Source organism: Agelaius phoeniceus, chromosome 4, assembly GCF_051311805.1.
Source record: "Agelaius phoeniceus isolate bAgePho1 chromosome 4, bAgePho1.hap1, whole genome shotgun sequence".
In the NCBI taxonomy this organism is placed as follows: Eukaryota; Metazoa; Chordata; class Aves; order Passeriformes; family Icteridae; genus Agelaius; species Agelaius phoeniceus.
Genome location: NC_135268.1, coordinates 62133669 through 62152583, shown reverse-complemented (window position 1 = coordinate 62152583; position 18915 = coordinate 62133669). Strand labels below are relative to the sequence as shown.

General features: G+C 49.6%; 1 protein-coding gene across 2 annotated transcripts in view; it reads left to right on the top strand.

The window, feature by feature from the left end:
* The first annotated feature begins 3176 nt into the window (after positions 1–3176).
* Positions 3177–18915, top strand: part of CRMP1 (collapsin response mediator protein 1) — a 50312-nt gene continuing 34573 nt past the window's right edge. Inside the window, exon 1 of one of the 2 annotated variants that reach the window (XM_054632640.2) lies at positions 3177–3706. In XM_054632640.2, the coding sequence (XP_054488615.1) occupies positions 3335–3706 (372 nt within the window). In that variant the 5' untranslated portion in view covers positions 3177–3334. Of the gene's footprint in view, positions 3707–5991; positions 6372–18915 lie in introns of those variants that run through there. The other variant, XM_054632641.2, reaches the window with a different exon arrangement.

The window sequence follows — 18915 nt, the reverse complement described above, 5'->3', positions numbered from 1 at the left end:
GTAGGTTTTGCAGTGTGAAGCAAGTATGTCTCTAGGTTTGCTGCTATCACTCACTCATCTAGTCTATCTGGAAAAAAGGTCCTACTGGAAGATACTGCACTTTCAATCAAGTTCATCAAGCAATGTCAAAACAGGATGAGATGCACTGTCTGCAGAGAATATACCAAAGCAATATATTTCTGCAAAGCTGCATACTTGCTTTTAGGCAAACTCACAGGATGCCAGAGCATCAGGATGCATCTGAATCTGCTTCTGTAGCAGCTAAAACTGCAATTTGATCTCTTACTTAACAAAGGAACAGTATTCATCTGGTGACTGAGAATAGTTTTTAGTAAACTAAGGGCTATGGTATGAAGAAAACACAAAACATTTAAAAGCAAAGACAGACTCTGGTATTATTTTATGCTTATTTCTAACTAGAAAGTTTAATGCTGTTTTCTAAAACATTGATCTGACATGTTCTCTGAGTCTTGTGATCTCCTTATGTATCAGAATTAATATGAATCTCCTGACTTAATACTTAAAAATAGCATTTTTCTTTTTTTTTATTATTATTATTTTAAAAACCCTGAGTGCTCTGGAAACATGAACAGTGTTGTCTAACTGGATCCCAAGTGTAAACAGAGTCCATCTTTCTTAGCTTTATAGATGATAAATAAAAATGCTCTTCATTTAGCAGATGTATGCACTATGCAGCATATTGGACCTACTATGGGACCTTCAGAAGTTTTTATTCTGGAAATTCAAATTAATCTCTTGATTACAAAGAACTCATAAAATGAATATTTTTCCAATACTTGCAAAGACAGGCAAGTCACACATTACACTCCATGTATCACCTTCCATATTTCACTAACTGACAGGGTTTGGTGTCCTGTGTAGGAAAAAATTGATTATTTTTCCCCCAACCTGATCAATAAATCTCAGTGCTACCATCAGGAGCAAAAAAGCAATATTTGCCCATACAGGAGAAGAATTTAAGGAAGCAATGAAGCAATATCCTACAAGCTATACTTATTATTTTTCACATGCACCAGTGAAGCCTCTGTATGATATTAACGTGTTAATCTGGAAATTCAGTTTATTAAGTGAGCTGTAGAATCCTAGGTGATATATGCTCAGAAAGGTCAGTTGACTAAAATCAGTGTGCTGATAACCAATAATAAAAGAAATTTTGACTATCTTACTAACCCCTCATGTGAACACCTATAGTGTTGAATGCACATGCAGCATTTAACACTGCTGGTCCCACTGGATTATAAATGCAGAAAAGAGAGTTTTCCTTGGATTATTGGCATTGCTCAGGTATGTCACATCACTGCTTTTTCACATGGTTTGGGTCCATGGGTAGTTGTTAATGAGAAAGATGATTATCTGGACTCATTTTGATGAAATCCCAGGGACCTCTCTGTTTAACCTCCCACTTTTCCTGATTTGCAATTAATAACTTGAAATTTTTCTCATGCTGGGACCACCAGGCATGCCTGTGGACCAAAGACAACAGTGCAGTGTGGTTGGGCTTGTATTCAAACATCACTTTGTACACGAGCAGTAAACAGGCCTTGTGATTGATCCACTGCTTCAAACTTGCTTAGTCACGTAATCAATCTCAGACCAGTTTGTTACAATATATTATTTTAGAGCAACAGAAAATGTCCCTTATGTAACTACTGGTGTAGTCAAAGCCTGTGGCAATTGCAGAGGTTGTCTGCAAGTGCAGGAGAGGAGTGTCCAAGGACTTGTGAATTTGGTGGATGATCTCAGGCACCAAATCTCAGGATGTTTGTAAGGCAGGGCTTTAAGGACGGACTTTCTGAAGCGGCTGTGCGGGGAGCTGGGGGGAGCACACTCTCCACTCCTCCTGCCCTTGCTTTTGGCAACTTGGATCCCTCGCAGTGAAACGAAGCCCTCCCTGGTTCGTCTTTTTCTTTCTGCCGAGGCAGGCCAAGTCAGGCAAGCACCATGCGGGCCCGGGAGCCTCGGGGGTGCTGAAGGGACAGCTCCGGGGGGCGAGCCGCGCTCCAGCCGCCCGGAGGGGGATCAGCGGGACACGCTCGGCTCCCCGCCTTCCTCGGGGCTCGGCGGACCCTCAGGGGCCGTGGGCCGCACACCCAGGCCCGCGGAGCCGGCGCCCCATGCCCGGTGGCGGGGCCGGCGGCTCAGGCAGCTCTCGGCGCGATCACTTCCGTGTCAGGGCCGGCGCCGGCTGCCTGCAGCTCCTGCCAGTACCCCTGCCAGCAGCTCCTGCCTGTAGCCCCCTGCCTGTACCCCCGCTTATACCCCCGCCCGCAGCCCCCTGCTCCCGCGGCGTGCGAAGGGGTCGGGCGCCCTCCAGGCCGCAGCAGCGGGGGAGCGGCAGCCGGGGGCGGCGGGGCGGAGCAGAGCCGCCACCCCCCCCCCGGGCGCCAGCTGCTGCGGCAGGGGCAGCGCCAGCCCCCTGCCCTGAGGCTGCTTCTGCTTCCCCCCACACTCCGGCCACCCCTCGCTCTTGTCCCCGCCGCTCCCCCTGCGGCCGCAGACCGACCCCGAGCCACGCTGGCCCGTCCCCCGCCCGTCCCGGGGGCTGCCGCGGCCGCGCCCCCCGCCCCGCCCGGGCACCGCCGCAGCCTCTCCCGCGGAGGGGGGTGGGGGAATGTGAGTGAGCAAAGTGGGAGAAACTCCCTCCGGCTCGCCCGGGGGGGCTGGGGAGGTTCGGAGCTTTTCTCTTCTTTTTCTCTTTTTCTTTTCGCCTCCCTTTTATTCCAGCCCCCAAGCCACGCAGCAGCGGTGACCGGCGCCCGCCCGCCCGCAGGGCAGGACCCCGTTGGCTCCGGCCGCGTGTGCATGCGGCGGGCTCCCTCCCTGCCTCCGCCCCCTGCCTCCCGCCCCCCGGATCATTCTATACCGGGGGAGCTGTGCACTGCGGTCCCTGCTCGGGGAATCGCTGCTGCTCTTCCCATTCGTCAGGGGCTTTCCAATCACCTGCCTCTGCCACCCTCTCCGCTCCGCTCTTTGTACTTTATTTTCACGTGCTCTTTACTAACACGGCTATTTTTAAATCCCGCTCGGATTTATTTCTCTCTCTTTCCTTCTTTCTTTTTTATTTTCCTTTTTTAATTTTTTTCCTTTTTTAATTTTTTTTTTTTTCCGGGGGGGTGGGTGGGGGAGGGAGGTTAACGTTTGCAGGTCCCTAACGTTTGCAGAAGAGATCCCACCAGCCAACCCAGCTCCGCCACTGCTGCATCCATCCATTCATTTTTATGGTCACTAACAGCCTATCCCGGTAGTGGAAGGTGCAGAGAAGTGGGAGGCAGGGAGAGAGCTAGAGAGAGAGAGAGAGATCCGGACAGCGAGAATGGCCGAGAGAAAGAGGAACTGGAATAAAGAAGATGACCTGCCTGTGTATCTAGCTAGGCCGGGCACGACAGCCCAGACACCGCGACAGAAATACGGGGGAATGTTCGCCTCCGTGGAGGGGGCCTATGAGAACAAAACCATCGACTTCGATGCCTACAGCGTGGGGAAGAAGGGGTCCCGGACCCCGCGGAGCGGCAGCCGGCACGACATGCTGGACGGAGGGGACAACTACAGCGAGACCGCCAGCGACATCAGCGAGATCTCCGGCTCCGTCATCAGCTCCCCGGGAGACCGGGAGGACAAGACCCCGGGCGTGGAGATCAAATACCCCACGGGGAAGGAGCTGCTGCAGGGCCAGGACAATGGACAGGTGAGCGGGGCCCGGGCTGGGGAGGTGGGAGCCGCCGCCCCCGCTCGCTGGGCGAGCCGAGCCGAGATTGCTGTACCGAGCGGGGCCGTGCCGAGCCGTGCCGCAGAGCCCCGCTCGCCGGTGCAGGGGACTGGGGCCGCCTTCGCGGGGGAGTTTCGGCACGGCAGGTCGGGGAGGCACGGCCCCCTCCTCCTGGGCACGCTGATGCTCTGGGAAGAGCCCGGCTAGCCCCCGAACTACCTCACTTGGCAGAGCTTAGCGGGGGCGGGAGGGAGCGACCCCAGAATCGTTTTCCTTTGTAAGTGATGGCGATGAGTTTTCTCCGTTTCCATTCCTGCCTGTGCCGGGGGGCTGGAGGGCAGGTCGGGTCCCTCAGCGCCTCCCGGCCGCCCCCCGGAACAAAGCCGGGCCCGCGGCACTCCCGAACTCGCCGGGGAAACTCCGCGGAGCCTGTCCCAGGCACAGCTCCAGGATCTGCCCCGACCCCCCGCCCTGTCTCTGGCCCTGCTCCCCCCGGCTCCCTCTGCGCCTGCATTGTCTCCCCGGCAGGGAGCGCGGAAGGCGGGAGGATCGGCCCAAACCTCTGCCCCGGGTTCCCGTTCCCTGGCTCTGCAGCTGGACTCATACTGGTGGCCCAAGGAAGAAGTGAGCCGGTGGGCTGGCCGGCCCCTGACGGCTGTGCATCTCCATCTTAGCCCTGTCGGTGGCATGCAGGCTGAGGCAGACCCGGGGGGATGGCTCTCATGGGATCCCGGGCTGTCATTGATTTCCCCTTAGAAAGAAATGCGGCCTTGCAGTGATGCTTCTGCATGGATACACCCTGTTCCTGAGTACCTAGCCTGGAGCCTCTGAGGCTTGTCCGTACTCTGCTCTTTCCACAGGCTGAACTGAGAGTTTCCACGCTCTTCACCCCTCTTCAATTTGAGCATGAATGGGGTGCTGGTTTGCTCTGCCCTGGGATTGTGTGCAGGTGCCACATGGCCTCCCGTGCAGCCCAGTGGGTGTCTGCTGTGGTGGGACACTGCAGCGAGCAGGCAGGGCTTGGTGGGACACTGTGCCTGGGATGCTGCTGCTTTCTCTGCAACGACCCCAGGGCTGCCTTCAGAGGCTGCCAGCTGCAGTGCAGTCTTCTCTTCTCTAGCTCACCTGAACTCCTGAGTTTTTTTGATCAGGACCCTGGGGCAGTGGGAGGGCACAGCACACCCCATCTTCTAGCACATCCATGGTGCTGCATCCCCATTTTCCCTGCTCCCTAGTTCACCCTGGGACTCAGGATAGTGAGTACACTCTGCACACTACCTCTCTGGATCCCACTGTGCTTGCAAAGTTGACCAAAGCGAGGTGAGGATGAGGTTAGAGGTAAAGCAGGCAAGATTTGGCCACTGGCTTAGGAAGGTGCACTGTAAGCAGCAGATACATGTGACCCCTGTGCAGTGACTTCCAGAGTTTTTTGCAAGCTTCAAACAATGATTTCTGTGCAGATGTGTTGGGGATGTGGCCTGGGTGCTCAATGGCTTTTATCTATGTGTGTATCACAGGGGTGGGTGTGCTAAGAGCCCCAGAGTTCATGTCCTTGAGGGGATTTACGTGGGCACAGCTTTGCAGCACCTTTTACCCTCAAGCACCATGGGTGTAGGGAGGCATTCTGTGAGACACAGAAGAGACAGAAGAGTTTCAACTAGCCATTTTACCTCTCCAGCAGCTGCTGCTATAGCATCTGCCTGGCCTGGCCTGGTTGTGTTTTCCCCATGAGCTCCATGGGCACAGGACAGAGCAGGTGTGTGACAATGGGGCGGTGAGGAGGGCAGAGCATGATAGTGCTGTTGGGTCAGAGATGCTGGTGAGGACACAGCGGGCAGTGCCACCTGGGTCAGTGCCATCAGGGACAGAGCAGGCAGGGTCATTGGGGCAGTGCAAGGCAATGCTATCAGGATCAGTGATATGGGGACAGCGCAGGGCAGTGCCATCGGGGTCAGTGCTATGGGGACAGTGCCGTGGGGACAGCGCAGAGCACTGCCATCAGGCTTCAGGCCGTGGGGACGGGGCAGGCAGTGCCATTGCCATGTGCAGCACGGCAGCACCCACCGCCGGGGGTTTTATCCCCCCGTCCCCACCCTGCGGCAACCCACGCGTGGGATCCTGCCGGTGACCTCAGCGTGCGAGCGGGGCGGCGGCGGAGCCGGCGGGGCGGCGTTTCCCAGCGCCGGTGCGGAGGGAGGGAGGCTCCGGCTGGATTGATGGGCTGTGAAGGGGGGCCAGGCGGAGGGGTGGGGGACAGGAGGGAAGGAAACGCTTCCTGGGTTGCGCTGAGCGAATCCTGCTCCGACCTGCAGCCGGGAGGGCGCTGCTGCCGCCGGCAGAGGCAGCGCTCGCCGACCCCCCCGGGAGCCGCGTCCCCGTTTGATTGCAGCCGGAAAAAAAAAGGTGCCGGGTTTGCCGGGCTCCCCTTCCTCTGGGCGACGGAACTTCGGCCCCATTCCACCGCTGTGCCGGGTCGCCCCTGCCCCGCCCCATCACCCGACCGGGCTTCGCATTATTATTCGTCTCAGCACCGCCGGTGTTGTTCCGCTGGGCTCGGCTCGCTCCTCGGGTTCGTTGCGTGCTCCCGGCGCTAGGGAGAGCCGACATGTCTTACCAGGGCAAGAAGAGCATCCCGCACATTACGGTAAGCGGCCCCGGTAGGCGCTGCCCGCGCTCCTTTGTTCGCGGGGCGGGGAAGGGCGAGCGGCGGGAGCGCAGTGCCCGGGGCCGGGGCAGCCCCCAGACTGCGGGGCCGGGGCTCCCCGGAGCGGCGGGGTGCGGGCGCCGCCGCCCGTCCTCCTCCCGCTGGAGCTGTGGGCGAGGGCTGATTTAATTTAATTTTATTTTAGAATTTCATTATTACATTTTAATTTTATTTCTTTATTGTATTCTGCCTCCCCTTGCTCGCCCGCCGCCCGGCCGGGGCTCAGCGCTGTGTGCTCGCTCCAGCCCGGGGCGGGCAGGGAGGGAGGGCCGGCGGGGGGCTCGTCCCGGCGCTGCCGGGGCCGGGGCCGGGGGTACCGCCCTCCCGAGGAGCCGGGCCCGGGGAGGCTCGGCCGCCGGGCGAGGCAGAACAAAAGAGGGAGGGGACCACCGCAGCACAACGTGCCCCTGCCACCGCCCCCCGCAGCGGGCAGGGGCAGCGCAGCCTCGGCGGGGCACGGGCGGTGGGCAGGGGGGAGGCACAGGGTGCGGAGAAATGGGAGGTGGGCGAGCGTGGGCGTAGGGGGAAGCGTGGAAAATCAAAGAGCGCCATGATGCCAGCAGCAACACCTCTGCGCGCTATTAATACATCAGGCGTGGTGGGAATCAGAAGTCAAAGAGTTAATCATAACCATCCCCTTCCTATCGGTGCCTGTCTCCCGCTAGATGCTTTTGTACCCGAGCAGCGAGAGCTACAATAGGGTGTGCTTTCCGTGCTAGAAAGAAAGGATTTGGGTTCTTTCATAGAGTGTATGCTTTCCCTTAATACACACGATCGGGGGATATAGGGGCTGAGATAAAGAACAGGCAGAGCTGGCGGATAGGGGTGTGGCGGGGCAAATCGCACCCGGAGCTTGCTCACACGGCAGAGGTTTTCCCCAGCACCGGGTTGGTCTCCAGGTTGATGCTTTCCTCTTGGGGGACTGGATTAGTGGATGATGGGGTCACTGTTGCTGTGGCACCTGGGGCAGGGATAAGCGGAGAAGCTCGCAGGTTCCTTGGGTTCGTGGAGCTTTCCCCGGAAAGCTGGCACGGCGTGATGCGGGCAAGTTTCGGTGCCTGAAGGAGCGGCTGCCGGGTGGGTGTGGCACCTGCTGGGCAAACCCGGCGCTTACCGGCGTTAGTGGAGCCAGTGTTACAAAGCTTGTAAGCTCCTCGCGGTTTTCTCCCTGTACAATAAAAGCATCCTTCAGTCAAAATATTTGTTCGGGAGGGAAGCAACATCCTTCTAAAAGCTGAGTTTCATGATACTGAAGTGCCGCATTTATGCAGGTTTCCACTATCAACAGGCTGCAGTGCCTGGTGGCCAGGGCTGAACCTGGGTGCTGCAGTGGCTTTTTGGGTGATGGCTCCTCTTGCCTCGTTCCTCAGTGAGTTGTGTGACTTACTCAGGGAATGGCTGGGTCGAGGGAGACCCCGGTTACCCTCTGGGTGAGTGTCAGGTGCTTTGTGCATGGCTCAATCTTCCTTTGAAGCTGGAGTGTAACAGGGTCACACCCATAGCTAGTTCTTTGCTCTCCAGTTTGGAGTAGAACGAGAAGCTGGAAGACTTAGGAGTCTTTGCCTTAGAATCAACAGTTCCTTTTAATTTCATCATTTCTCACTGAATTTTTCTCTGTGGTGTGGAGAGGATTGCTGTGAAAAAGAAAGCCCAAACCTCAGCCTTTTCTCTTTGAAATGAGATGTGCTGAAGTGTCTATAAATTAATATTCATTAACATTACTGTTGAGTTTTATGACCAAATCAAAGGCATAAATTAACATTAGTGAACTTGGCAGGCATCAGGGCTGGACTGTTTTTGGTTTTTTTACACTTCTGGCCCTTCTCCTCCATCAGAAGCAATTCAGACTCTTTGTGTCAGACCTTGCACACACTGCCTGTCCCACAAGAACCCGCAGGGTCTATCTGTGTGTATCTTCTGAAGCCCCATTCCAGTGTGGTAAATTAGACGTTTCATTCATCCACTAAGGAAATACATTGTAGCTTCAAGTCCTCTGGGCTCTAAGGAAATGTGATAGCTTTGTGGAAGTATACAACAACAGTGATGATGAAATTATATAAAAATGTCATTTGTTACTGTTTTTAACACTCCCCCACTCACACTCCTGCTTTTTGGAGTTACACCGGCTCCTGGGTTCATTGGAGAAATGACAAACTAATTTCTGATGGTGTCCTGGGTGCTGATACTTTGCTGTGGGTTTTCCTGTACCAAGTCTGTGTTACTCGCATGGGCCAGGAGCTGTCCTGAGCACACAACAGCAACACCCAGCAACAGCATCCAGCCACAGGCATTGCAGGCAGCAGTCAGCACCTGGCCAAAACTTCCCTCTGGGATCAGGTCTGCAGCATCAGGAACTGGGAAGGAAGAGGCAGCAGCTGGTTCACCTCTGACTGGTGTGGAAGCAGACACCAGACACAGGGTTGTCTTCCCAAGAGTGGTATCCTGCCTGGGTTACTGCTCTTGGTGCATGTGGCCATAACTTCCTCCTTGTGCTTAGTCTGGCTGAGCCTTATCTCCTGAGTCCTTCAGACTGCAGGGCCTGACTGACAGCCCCTGCACCTCTTTTACCCAAAGCAGCTTTATTCCTGCTTTCCCTTCTCCCCCTGCTTGTGGTAAAGACACTTGCACGTAGCCCTCTTTGACACTGGGCATCTCCCTGCTCTCATTTACCAATCTGCATGGGTTTTTTTTTGTTTCATCTGCCTCTTTTTCCCTTTCCATTTCAGCTTGTGAACATTCATGCTTCTTGCATTTTATCTCATTTGTGGCTGTCCTGCTGCCTGTTAAGCATCCCATGCAGCATCCAGGCTTGCTGTTAGTGGAGCACCAGCACTGTGCCTGTGTAAGGTGCCATTCAGTTGTGAGTCAGACTGGACCCTTTGGTGTAACTACAGTGGGAGGAGGAGAAGGACCTCTGTATTTGAAGCACCAGACCAGTTTGGTGGATGTATAATAGAAATGCATTGAACCAGTAAGTGTAAGCACTTCAGTCATGTCTTCTGCACTGTGTTGAAGTCCTTGGCAGGTAGGTTTCAGACCCCTGGTTCAGGAGTGTTGGCTGGGGATGGAGCAGGGGATGGTGCATGGTGTAAGGATGGCCAAGAGTGCAGGAGCACTTTTCCCAGCCTTTGTAGTATGGACAGCCACATCCATTGCTGAGGTGTTTTTCTGCATGAGGTGGCAATCTTTTGTGCTTTGGTTGTGCAGGATGTTCTCAGGCACACCAGATTTTTCAGGATATACCCCCCAGCCCATTGCTTTTAACATCACTATTATACTCCTCTTGTGCAACTTATTATAGGGAATCAATGGACATGATGACACAGAAATACCTGTAACAAATTACTCTGGCTTCTGTGTTTTGGTAGCAGTTGGCAATTTTCAAACAAGGCCTGAGCTTAGATGAACTCAGAATTGTACCATGGTTTAAAAAAGGCATGTGGCATGTTAAATGCCTGTGACAGGACATATTTGTTCCAGCAGCAACTGCACCCATTAAAACATAATCTGTGTGAGCTCAGTGAAGAGGAGGTGTGAACACAATTCTACTGAGCAAAGGCAGAATAGCTAGTCACCAAGGCAAATGCAAGGAGGCATTTGGGAGAGGAAAATGGTGCCTGAATCCCTTGGAAAAAAAAAGGGAATCATCCTTCTGGGTATGGTCCAAGGGCTGGCATATGAGTGGGGAAATGCACTGCTGGTCCTGAGCTGACAGACTGTAAGGCACAGGGAGATAGAGAGCACAAAAATGTGGTGTTACAGAGGAAGGATCTCACTACTGAGCATAAAAAAGAAAATAGAAGATCTGCCACTGCATGGAAAAAAAAAAAAAAACAGATGCAGAAAAATGGCGAGACTGAAGAAATTCAGAGGAGTGGGCAGAAAGAATAATTATAGTTGTTACATTTAGAACTGGTATGACGAGAGATGAGAAGCAAGTAGGCTTCAGTTGAAGATGGCAGAATACTTTGAGAGAGAAAAAAATCCATTCATCAGGATTTCTTCTGTGTGACACAGTGGTTCAGGATGGAAACTTTCTGTTTGGTCTGAGCAAAGTGCTGGGATAATGTGTGGTGTTCTGGTGTGAGACAGCAGCAGTGTGAGAGCTGCCAGCCAATTCATTTTGAACACCAGAGGGGACATATCCTACAGATGCAGGACATGGTGAGTACCTGGGATGGAGGACCAAAGTCCTTGTCTAGGTTTGGATCTATTCTGTATCTCCCCTGACTATGGTTTTTTACCACTCACGTTTGTTTAACATAGCTGCATAAAAGCTACACTTAGATTGCTCTGTTACTTGCCAGAAGTGTTTGAAAAGCCTACTGAGTGCTGGCCATGGGAACACTGCCTCATGTTACTATCTGCTCTTGGTGCAAGATTTTGGATGATTTAGACAGCACTTTTTGTCCTGTTTTAAAACACCAAGGCCTGGGACTTCCGGATGCCTTCTTACTCTTGAACATTTGCTTAATCCTCAAAATTACATGTTCCCATGTGTGTCTGTTTAACAGACTTGTCCCCTCTCAGTTTACTCATCTATCAGTGAACATTTGTGAATTCATATTGTGTAGTGGGCTGTACTGCAGCCTGGCACCTCTGGGGATGCTTTAGCTGCTTCACTGTAAGCTTTTTGACTTCTAACCACCATTTCCATGATTCTGTGACACATCTTTTCCTTTCTTTTTTCTATAGGAGAAAAAGTGGCTATTTTTTCATATGTCAGTTCCATATGGTGACTTAAATTACATTCAGAGTAGGTCCTTCTGGGGACATTTCTATGGAGACTGAAGCCTTTGGCAGAGGGACAGAAGGAAGGGTTTGGGGCAGTGATTCCTTTAACTGCCACAGCAAGTTCATCAGTCAGTGCCCTCAGCAGGGCATCAGTGTTTTCAGCATCATAGCTGGTGCCATCACAGAGAACTGAGCTGTGCTTTGCTGGAAGCTGGGCAGGTTTGGAAAGGGGACAGCGGCTGTCTGGGAAGACATCTGATCCAGTGGGGTGCTTATCTGAATCTTCTTGCAAGTGCTGAGAGCAACTGCTGCCAATGAACCACTTTTCTGATGAGACATCAGGATCTGTTGTCTGCTTTGCTGCCATTTCTTTCAGAATCAAGAATTAGTTGAGCGCTAAAAGCGTGAAATTTCCATTTTCATTTGAAGGAGCCAGCAGAGGCCAGTGGCTTGTGAAGCACTTGGGAGTTAGTTGAGATAAACTTGGGGTTTGTACATACAAGAGAGATAAATGGTTTTGTATGTATGAGAAAGAAGGAATAGAGATGAGCAGCAAAATAATTTGCAGGTTTCTAATCTTGCTACATGTGCAGATGGTGGCCTTGTCCCCTGAAACAGAGATACTTTGGGATTATGTTTGCTTGTCAAAAGACAAAAGTTTTCATCTGTAGTGCATGTCCTAATGAGTTTTAAGATGTAAGGTATTGTTTATGAATAATAAATGTTCCTGCTGACTTCAGTGAAGTCTACACTCTGTAAAATCTCCTCTGTGTAATAGTGAGGACCCAGGTGGCTGGCTAGAGGAGTAGGCAGTGCTCAGAGTGAAGAGGCTGTGGAAGGGCAATCAGGGCTGATAGCATGTAAGGTGAGGCACAAGCATCACAACTTGCTCTCACTGGCAGAAATGGTGGGTACAAAACATGATAGCACAAAGTGTCCGAGTGCAAACAATACACATGGTATCCACTGCATTTAGCTGATCGTGAATTGTCATTGCTAATATCATCTTAAAGGCATTTTCTACCATTCTGTTTCACTTGCATCCACCTGCTCTGTCAGAGAAGGGATTCCATATGGTCTTAGTTGGATTTTGACTGTGATTGGTGCCAAGTCAGATATGTCCCAGTAACCTGATGCAGGTTTCTGATTAGAACTTAGATAAAACACATTTTCAGTTCAGTGCCCTAGAGAGGTCAGCCATGATGTAAATGACTGTTATTTTCTTCCCAAGTTAAAGCTTTCCTATGAATGGCTTGCTGAGATTTTGAGATCCCCTTTAATTGACGTAACCTGTGTGTAACCCAAGGGATGGGTATAGCAACATACAATGCAATGGTTTCAGCCCTCCAGCCCCTACTTAGGTGAAACCCCTGCTGATGCCAAAGAATATTGTCACCAATAAGATGTTTGTTGTGCTTCCCTTCTAAAAGCAAAGCAAAGATGACATTTTCAGTGAAGAAGTCCCCATGGAGTTGGTAGCTGTAGGAGTAGCCCCTTTAGAGTGGGTGATTAAGCAATGAAACTGCTAGCTGAATAGGAAGCCAGGTCTCAAAAGGGGAAACAAAAGAACATCAGATCTCTTAAATGAATAAAGATGAATGAATACATTGGCTACAGACCAAGATACAGCACTATTACCATCAGCATAATCCTTCCTAAATTAATTGCCATATAGTAGAGTGCATCTGTTAAAGAAAAGAACCTTAAAAGCAGGATTCTCCATTAGTGGCCTATCGGAAATGATGCCTCAAGGATGGAGTGTTTTACAAGGAATTCCCAGAGTTGATTCAGAGTTCACCCTAACTAAAAGCCACTTCCTATGGAGGGTAATCTAGATGTGAATTCAAAAGGAGGGATACTGCTGATTAAAAGCAGATCTTTTATAAGCAGACAGTACTTCATGAAATCCCATTTACAGCTCTTTGATCCTTATGAAAGGATTTTAAGCAAACATTCCTCTAGGGAAAGATATCTTTCTTCTTTTGCCATTAAGTTTAAAAATGTTCCTTATTTGTAAGTACTTTGCCTAAAGTGAGGTAATTTAACTGTATTGTATCACAGCTGGGTCTGAATCTGAGCAGCTCTGACAAAAGACAACCAAATATATCCACACACACTCAAAAAAAGTAAATCTCTTGTATATTGTGGGAAATAAGTCTGCAAGAATGAGTGCATGGAAGCATGGAGGAGCTCTGAGTGTCTCCTTCCACTGTTTGCCAGGGGGTCTTCAGCCTTTGAGAAATGTATTCCATGCAAATAGTCCTCTTGTGGAGATTTAGATAATCATGGAGAGCACAAATATCAGCCTCTTTTTCTTGTACCTTTCCTCTGAACTAAATTCTGTGTCTTTTGTAACTCTCAGTGGACTCTTTAAAACCTTAGTAACAAAGAATTCTGCCTCTCAAATGCTAAAAAAGTAATGTCTTGGCTGCAAGTGTGATAACATAGCTTAATGCCTTTTTATGTCTATTGCATTTGTTCTGATGCCTTTTAAACCACATGACATTATAGAGAACTGAAGTGCAGGTGGATTTAGAATTTAAACTGTTTTCAAATGGCTATTTAGCATAAAATCCTTAGTCATCTTCAGGGCTCTTGACTAATCTGGGTTTTAGAGAAAACAGCCATTGTTGCTCTGGAGATGTATAGACAATGTTATATTCTAGTAAGTCCTTACAATTACACAGAGGGTGAAATCACTGCTGTTTCCTCATCCTCTAGGTGTGGAAAATCTGGGTTTGAGTGTTGCAAAGACTTTTTTGGTTGAAAAAAGCTGCAATGCAGCAATTGTAAAGGTCCAAACCAAGAATTAAGCATCACAGCACTTGGACCTGTATACTGAATAAGTTATCTGAAGTTAATTGTATATAAAAGGTAAAGCAAACTGTCAATAGTTAAAAATAAATGGCTTACTTGATTTAGAGATGAAGATCTAATGGGAAGATCTTCCATTTGTGGAAGAAAAGCAAAAATGTAATAGCATGTGTTGGAATTGCAGTCTGGACAGATGCTGCTATTTGATGGAAACACTACTCTTGGATCCTTCTTGTGTGGCTAGAATATATAATGGCTGTTTTTTTTTAAACTCCATCTTGTATCACAGAAGTGTGGTTTTCTCTGAAAGGTTCCTGCAGATGCATTGCATAGGTATCTGTGCTGTAAAGAACTGTGTGGTTTCTATAACTTGTGCTGCATTGTATTTTGACACACTGAACCAATTTGAAATAATGTTTGGTAAATCTTATGGCAGTTTTATTTTTTCTGTTACTGTGTTTTAGTAGTCCCAAGAAGCAGATTTGAGAACTGCATGTCTAAAAGCTATTTGAATTTTGTTGTGTATTTTTAGATACCACTAGCTCTGAGGGGAGTGGGTGAATGGGAAAAGGCTAATTTTAAATTTCTTTGCAACTGTTCTTGCTCTAACATTTGGTTTGTAATTTTGAATAATCCACAGCAAAGTGATTTTCTGCCCAAGAGAATTTGGTTTCATTTGTATTTGCATGGAGCCATGGGGACCATGGCAGGGCTCAGGCTGGTGGTCCTGAAGCTTGGTCAGATGCTGCTTCTCTCTGCTGGCCTTTCGCCATCGGTGTCCATGAAAGTGTGGACACGCTTCACAAGAGCTGAGCCAAGCTGATTCAAACCCCAGCAAAACAGGCAGTCAGTACCAAGTGTGCCAGTCACCAGCTTACAGATGTTTGGTGTTGCTCCTGCTGTAGTGGGAACAATGGTTATGAGGGAGCGACAGCCACCGCCTCCAGTCTGAGCAGCCAGCCCCTCCTCCTGCAGCAAACGTTTGTGCCATCTCCTTCTGCTGCCATGAAAATTGCTGTCATGTCACAGACTAAGCTCTGCAGCTTTGCTGCCAGGTTAAGCAGGAGAAGCTAGACTGTGATTAGGAGGAGATCCCCAGGGAAGCAGTGTGCAGGGCTTGAAGGTGAAGGGCTGGGAGTAGCAGGAGTGGCTGTGTCACACTCAGCAGTGGGCTGAGCTGGCAGGTGCCAGAGTGCCTGTGGAATGGAGCTGCAGGGGACACAGCAGATGTGCATCGTGGCTGAGCTGATGCTGTGTCACGGCCAGGCACAGAACTCAGAGGCAAGCAGCATTGCAGCAATGCAGTTGCATCATTGCAATACTGATGGGTGGAGAAGAAACACCTTGGCTCCCACACCCAGCAGTGACTGTGGAGCATGGGTTTACAGTGTGCTTTCTGCTCCTCCCTTGTCAATGAGAGCAGGCCTTTTTACCCCTTGCATCTTGGCATCCCATTAACTGTTCTAGGTAATACTCCCTCTCTGTTTTGCCATGTTCCTGCTGTCTGTCCTTGGCAGCCTGGAGGGAGGAGAGGGCCCTGGAAGCTTCCTTTGGCTTGCAGTGGGAAGAGGTGGACTGGCAGCTTCTTGTGCCAGGCAATGCACTGAAGGCTTGGTATGGAGCCCTTGGAGCTCAGCAGGCAGGGCACCAGTGCCTGAGGCACCTGTCAGCTGAATAGAAAGGTGGCAGCCACCCTAGAGAGGCTGACAGTGCTGTCACCTCCTGAGCTGAGTGATGAGCCCATTGCTGTTTGCATTGTGAGAGCACCTGGGGATCAGTGACTGGCTGAGGGTACCTCTGGGATCTGGATGTTCTTCCTCATGGAGATTACAGCTGGGAAGGAGAAATACAGGCCAGCACTGCCAGGATTAGTTCAGGAACTTCAGGTCAATCTTCTCTTCCTTCACTGCTTTCCCCAGGGCACTGCAGAGTGTGTCTCTCCTCCAGCCTGAAACAGGGAGAAGGGGACTCTGGTCCCTAGTTTACTTGGACATTTGTCACTTGGTAAGAAAATTGCAAGCAGTCTGCCTGGCATCGTGCCCCTGGTAAATAATAAGTGGCCCCTGGTCACACACAGCCTTCTGCCTGTGCTAACCCACTTCACAGAGCCTGTGTGTGCCCAGGTTTCTGTTCAGGATTTCCCTGCAGCAAGGACCAGTGACCTAAACCAGTGCAGGATCACCCAGGCTCCAGTGGCTGTCCCTGAAGCCTGTGCTGTAGCATGGAATGAATACTGCATGTGAACTAATAGTTTGTATGAAATCTTGTTTCATGAAGAATAGAACAAATTTCTTGTCAACATTAATCTGTGTCTCCTTTCTGGTAATTTATTTTTGTGTAATTTTTCCAGCCTATTCATGGAAGTGCACCCCTGTGATCTGTGCATCCAGGCATTGGGTACTGCTGCTTTGGCTAAGGACAAGCCCTGGTCTGGAGCAGGGTGTTTGAGGCAGTGCTGGTTTGCTTGGGCACAGTGTGCAGCTGAGGTGTCCACAGGTCACCCAAACCTCACCTGGGCTGCTGGTGCCCATCAACACCATCTGCCTCAAGGTGCTTTGCTTCACAGCAATCTGCAATGTGTCCTACACTTGGCAGATCAAGGTGGTTGGAGATGTTCCAACAGAACTCTTTTTCTTCTGAATTGGCTGATATGCTGGAATGGAAGCATGCTAGAGATGCTTCCACAGCTCTCAGATTCTGATGATAGCTGGGCAAGGCTCCACAGCACTGTCCCCAGTGGCTGCCTGGGGTTGTGTGGTTTTTTGGCAGCCCAGTCTTCCATGACTTCCTATACCCAGCTGGGGGAACCTTAGCCTCAGGTGCAGGACTACTCTTGCAACAATTCTGAATTGTTTGTATTTTCTTCTGAGGTGCAAAGAATTAAAATTTTCAAATTCTCCATGAAGTGCAGGTTATTTATTCTCTACCAGAATTTCTTACACCCTCCAAAATTCTGAACAAGGAGAGACTTTGTAGCTGAACATTCAGTAATCCTTTACAGGATATGAGGCCTAATTTAATGGCTGACTCCGTAATTGAGTTCTTTCTTAAGACTGAATTTGTATCTTTTTTAGATCAGCTTATTCTAATACCTAATTTTGTTACTTACATATTTATATCTATATGTAAAAACATTTAAAATCCTTATGTCTGCAGTTATTTTTGTGGAGCTGCGCTTCAGCTTTTAGTCTGTTTTATTTTCCTTGCCTGTTACATTTCTTTCTACTTACTGTGCATCTTCTCCTGTTTTAAAATAAATGAAATGTAGAAATTCTTGATGAGGGTGCTGATTTTTTCACTCCTTAGCAGTGACAGATGCAGTGCTCTGGGAACACTGCCTGCCTCTATTAGTGCCTCTTGTAATTGGACAGTGTTAATGTTTAGGAAGGCAATTGAATGAGCTTAAAAAGAGCTCACAAGATGGTGGTCCCTGCAGGTCAGCAGGCAGTACAGTAAATCATCATAGGGAGGAGGTGCAACTGCCTGCACATGGCAGAATAACTTATTACTATTCTGGCTGCTGATTCACGAGTCCTGCTGCAATTACAAGTGGCAGTAGAGAGGCTGGGGAGAAAACAGGGAGCCTGCTCTGGCAAATTCCAGATGGAGTACTTGCATTCATCTCCATTCTCTAATGACAGGGTGACAATGTCTGAGGCAGGTCCTGGGGACATGTCATCATAGCTCTGTGCCCTGGTTACCCCCCGGCCCCCAAGGCTGCTGCTGCAGCACTTCCCTGGAGAAGAGCTTCAGACCTGCTGTGTATATACTCTTCTGTTGTGCACTGTATTTAAAATATCTTCCCCCCCTTCTTCCTCTTTTAAAAGTGTCTGTTTCTCCCTTTTTCTAGAAAGATACAGAGGGCTATAAATGCTTTGAACCTGCAAAATTGTTCAAGTACGAGCTAAAAAGTAAATGTGCATTGCATAACAGAGGTTACATTGTAACACCCCTAGCTCTGCCTTAGCGCTTTTTAATGAACAGTTTTTTAGAAATTTATTGGTTTGTTGTCCTGGTTTTATAGATTGAGAATATATCAACTTGTTTGCTTTCTAAAGTGGGAACTCAGGACGTTCATAGTTTATATGCCTGAGTCACGCTGTAATTAAATTGGAATTGAATCTGGACTGAGTAGTATAAAACATGGACAAACTGGAGATTCTGAGCTATTGTCTGGCGAGCCAAGGAAATAATTTATATTAAATGGCTATTTTTATGTGTGAATGGGAAAAAATTGTTCTGACTTCTTTAAGAGTTTTCCAGCATTCACAGTCACTTGGCAAAATTCTTTCCAAAAGTGTTATGTACTTGTCATGGTTTAACCCCAGCTCGCAGCTCAGCCTCACACAACCACTTGCTCAGTTCTCCCCCACCCCACCCCACTGTGGATGGGGGAGAGAATTGGAAGAGTAAAAGTGAAAAAACTCTTGGGTTGAAATGGAAACACTTTGATAATGGAAATAGAATAATCATAATAATAGTAATGATGATAATGCAATTGGTAGGAAAATAAAAAAAAATTAATAAAACCAAAGAAAGACAAGTGATGCACAGTCGAATTGGTTACCACCCACCTATTGATGCCCAGCCAGTCCCGAGGCAGTGCTCCCCCCATCAACCTCCTCATGAGTTTTTATTGCTGAGCATGATGGCAAATGGTATGGAACATCCCTTGGGTCAGTTTGGGTCAGCTGTCCCAGCTATCCCCCTCCCAGTTCCTTGTGCTCACCCAGCCTCTTTCCTGGTGCTGAGCAGAGGAGACATTCACTCTCTAAGCTCTGCACAGCAATAGGTGAAACATCCTTGTGCTATCAGCACTGTTTCCAGCACAAATCCAAAGCAGCCCCCTACAAGCTGCTGTGAGGAAGATTAACTACCCCAGCTAAAGTCAGAAGAGCACTGGAGTGCTTGCCTGACTTGCCCTGTCTTTGGGTAG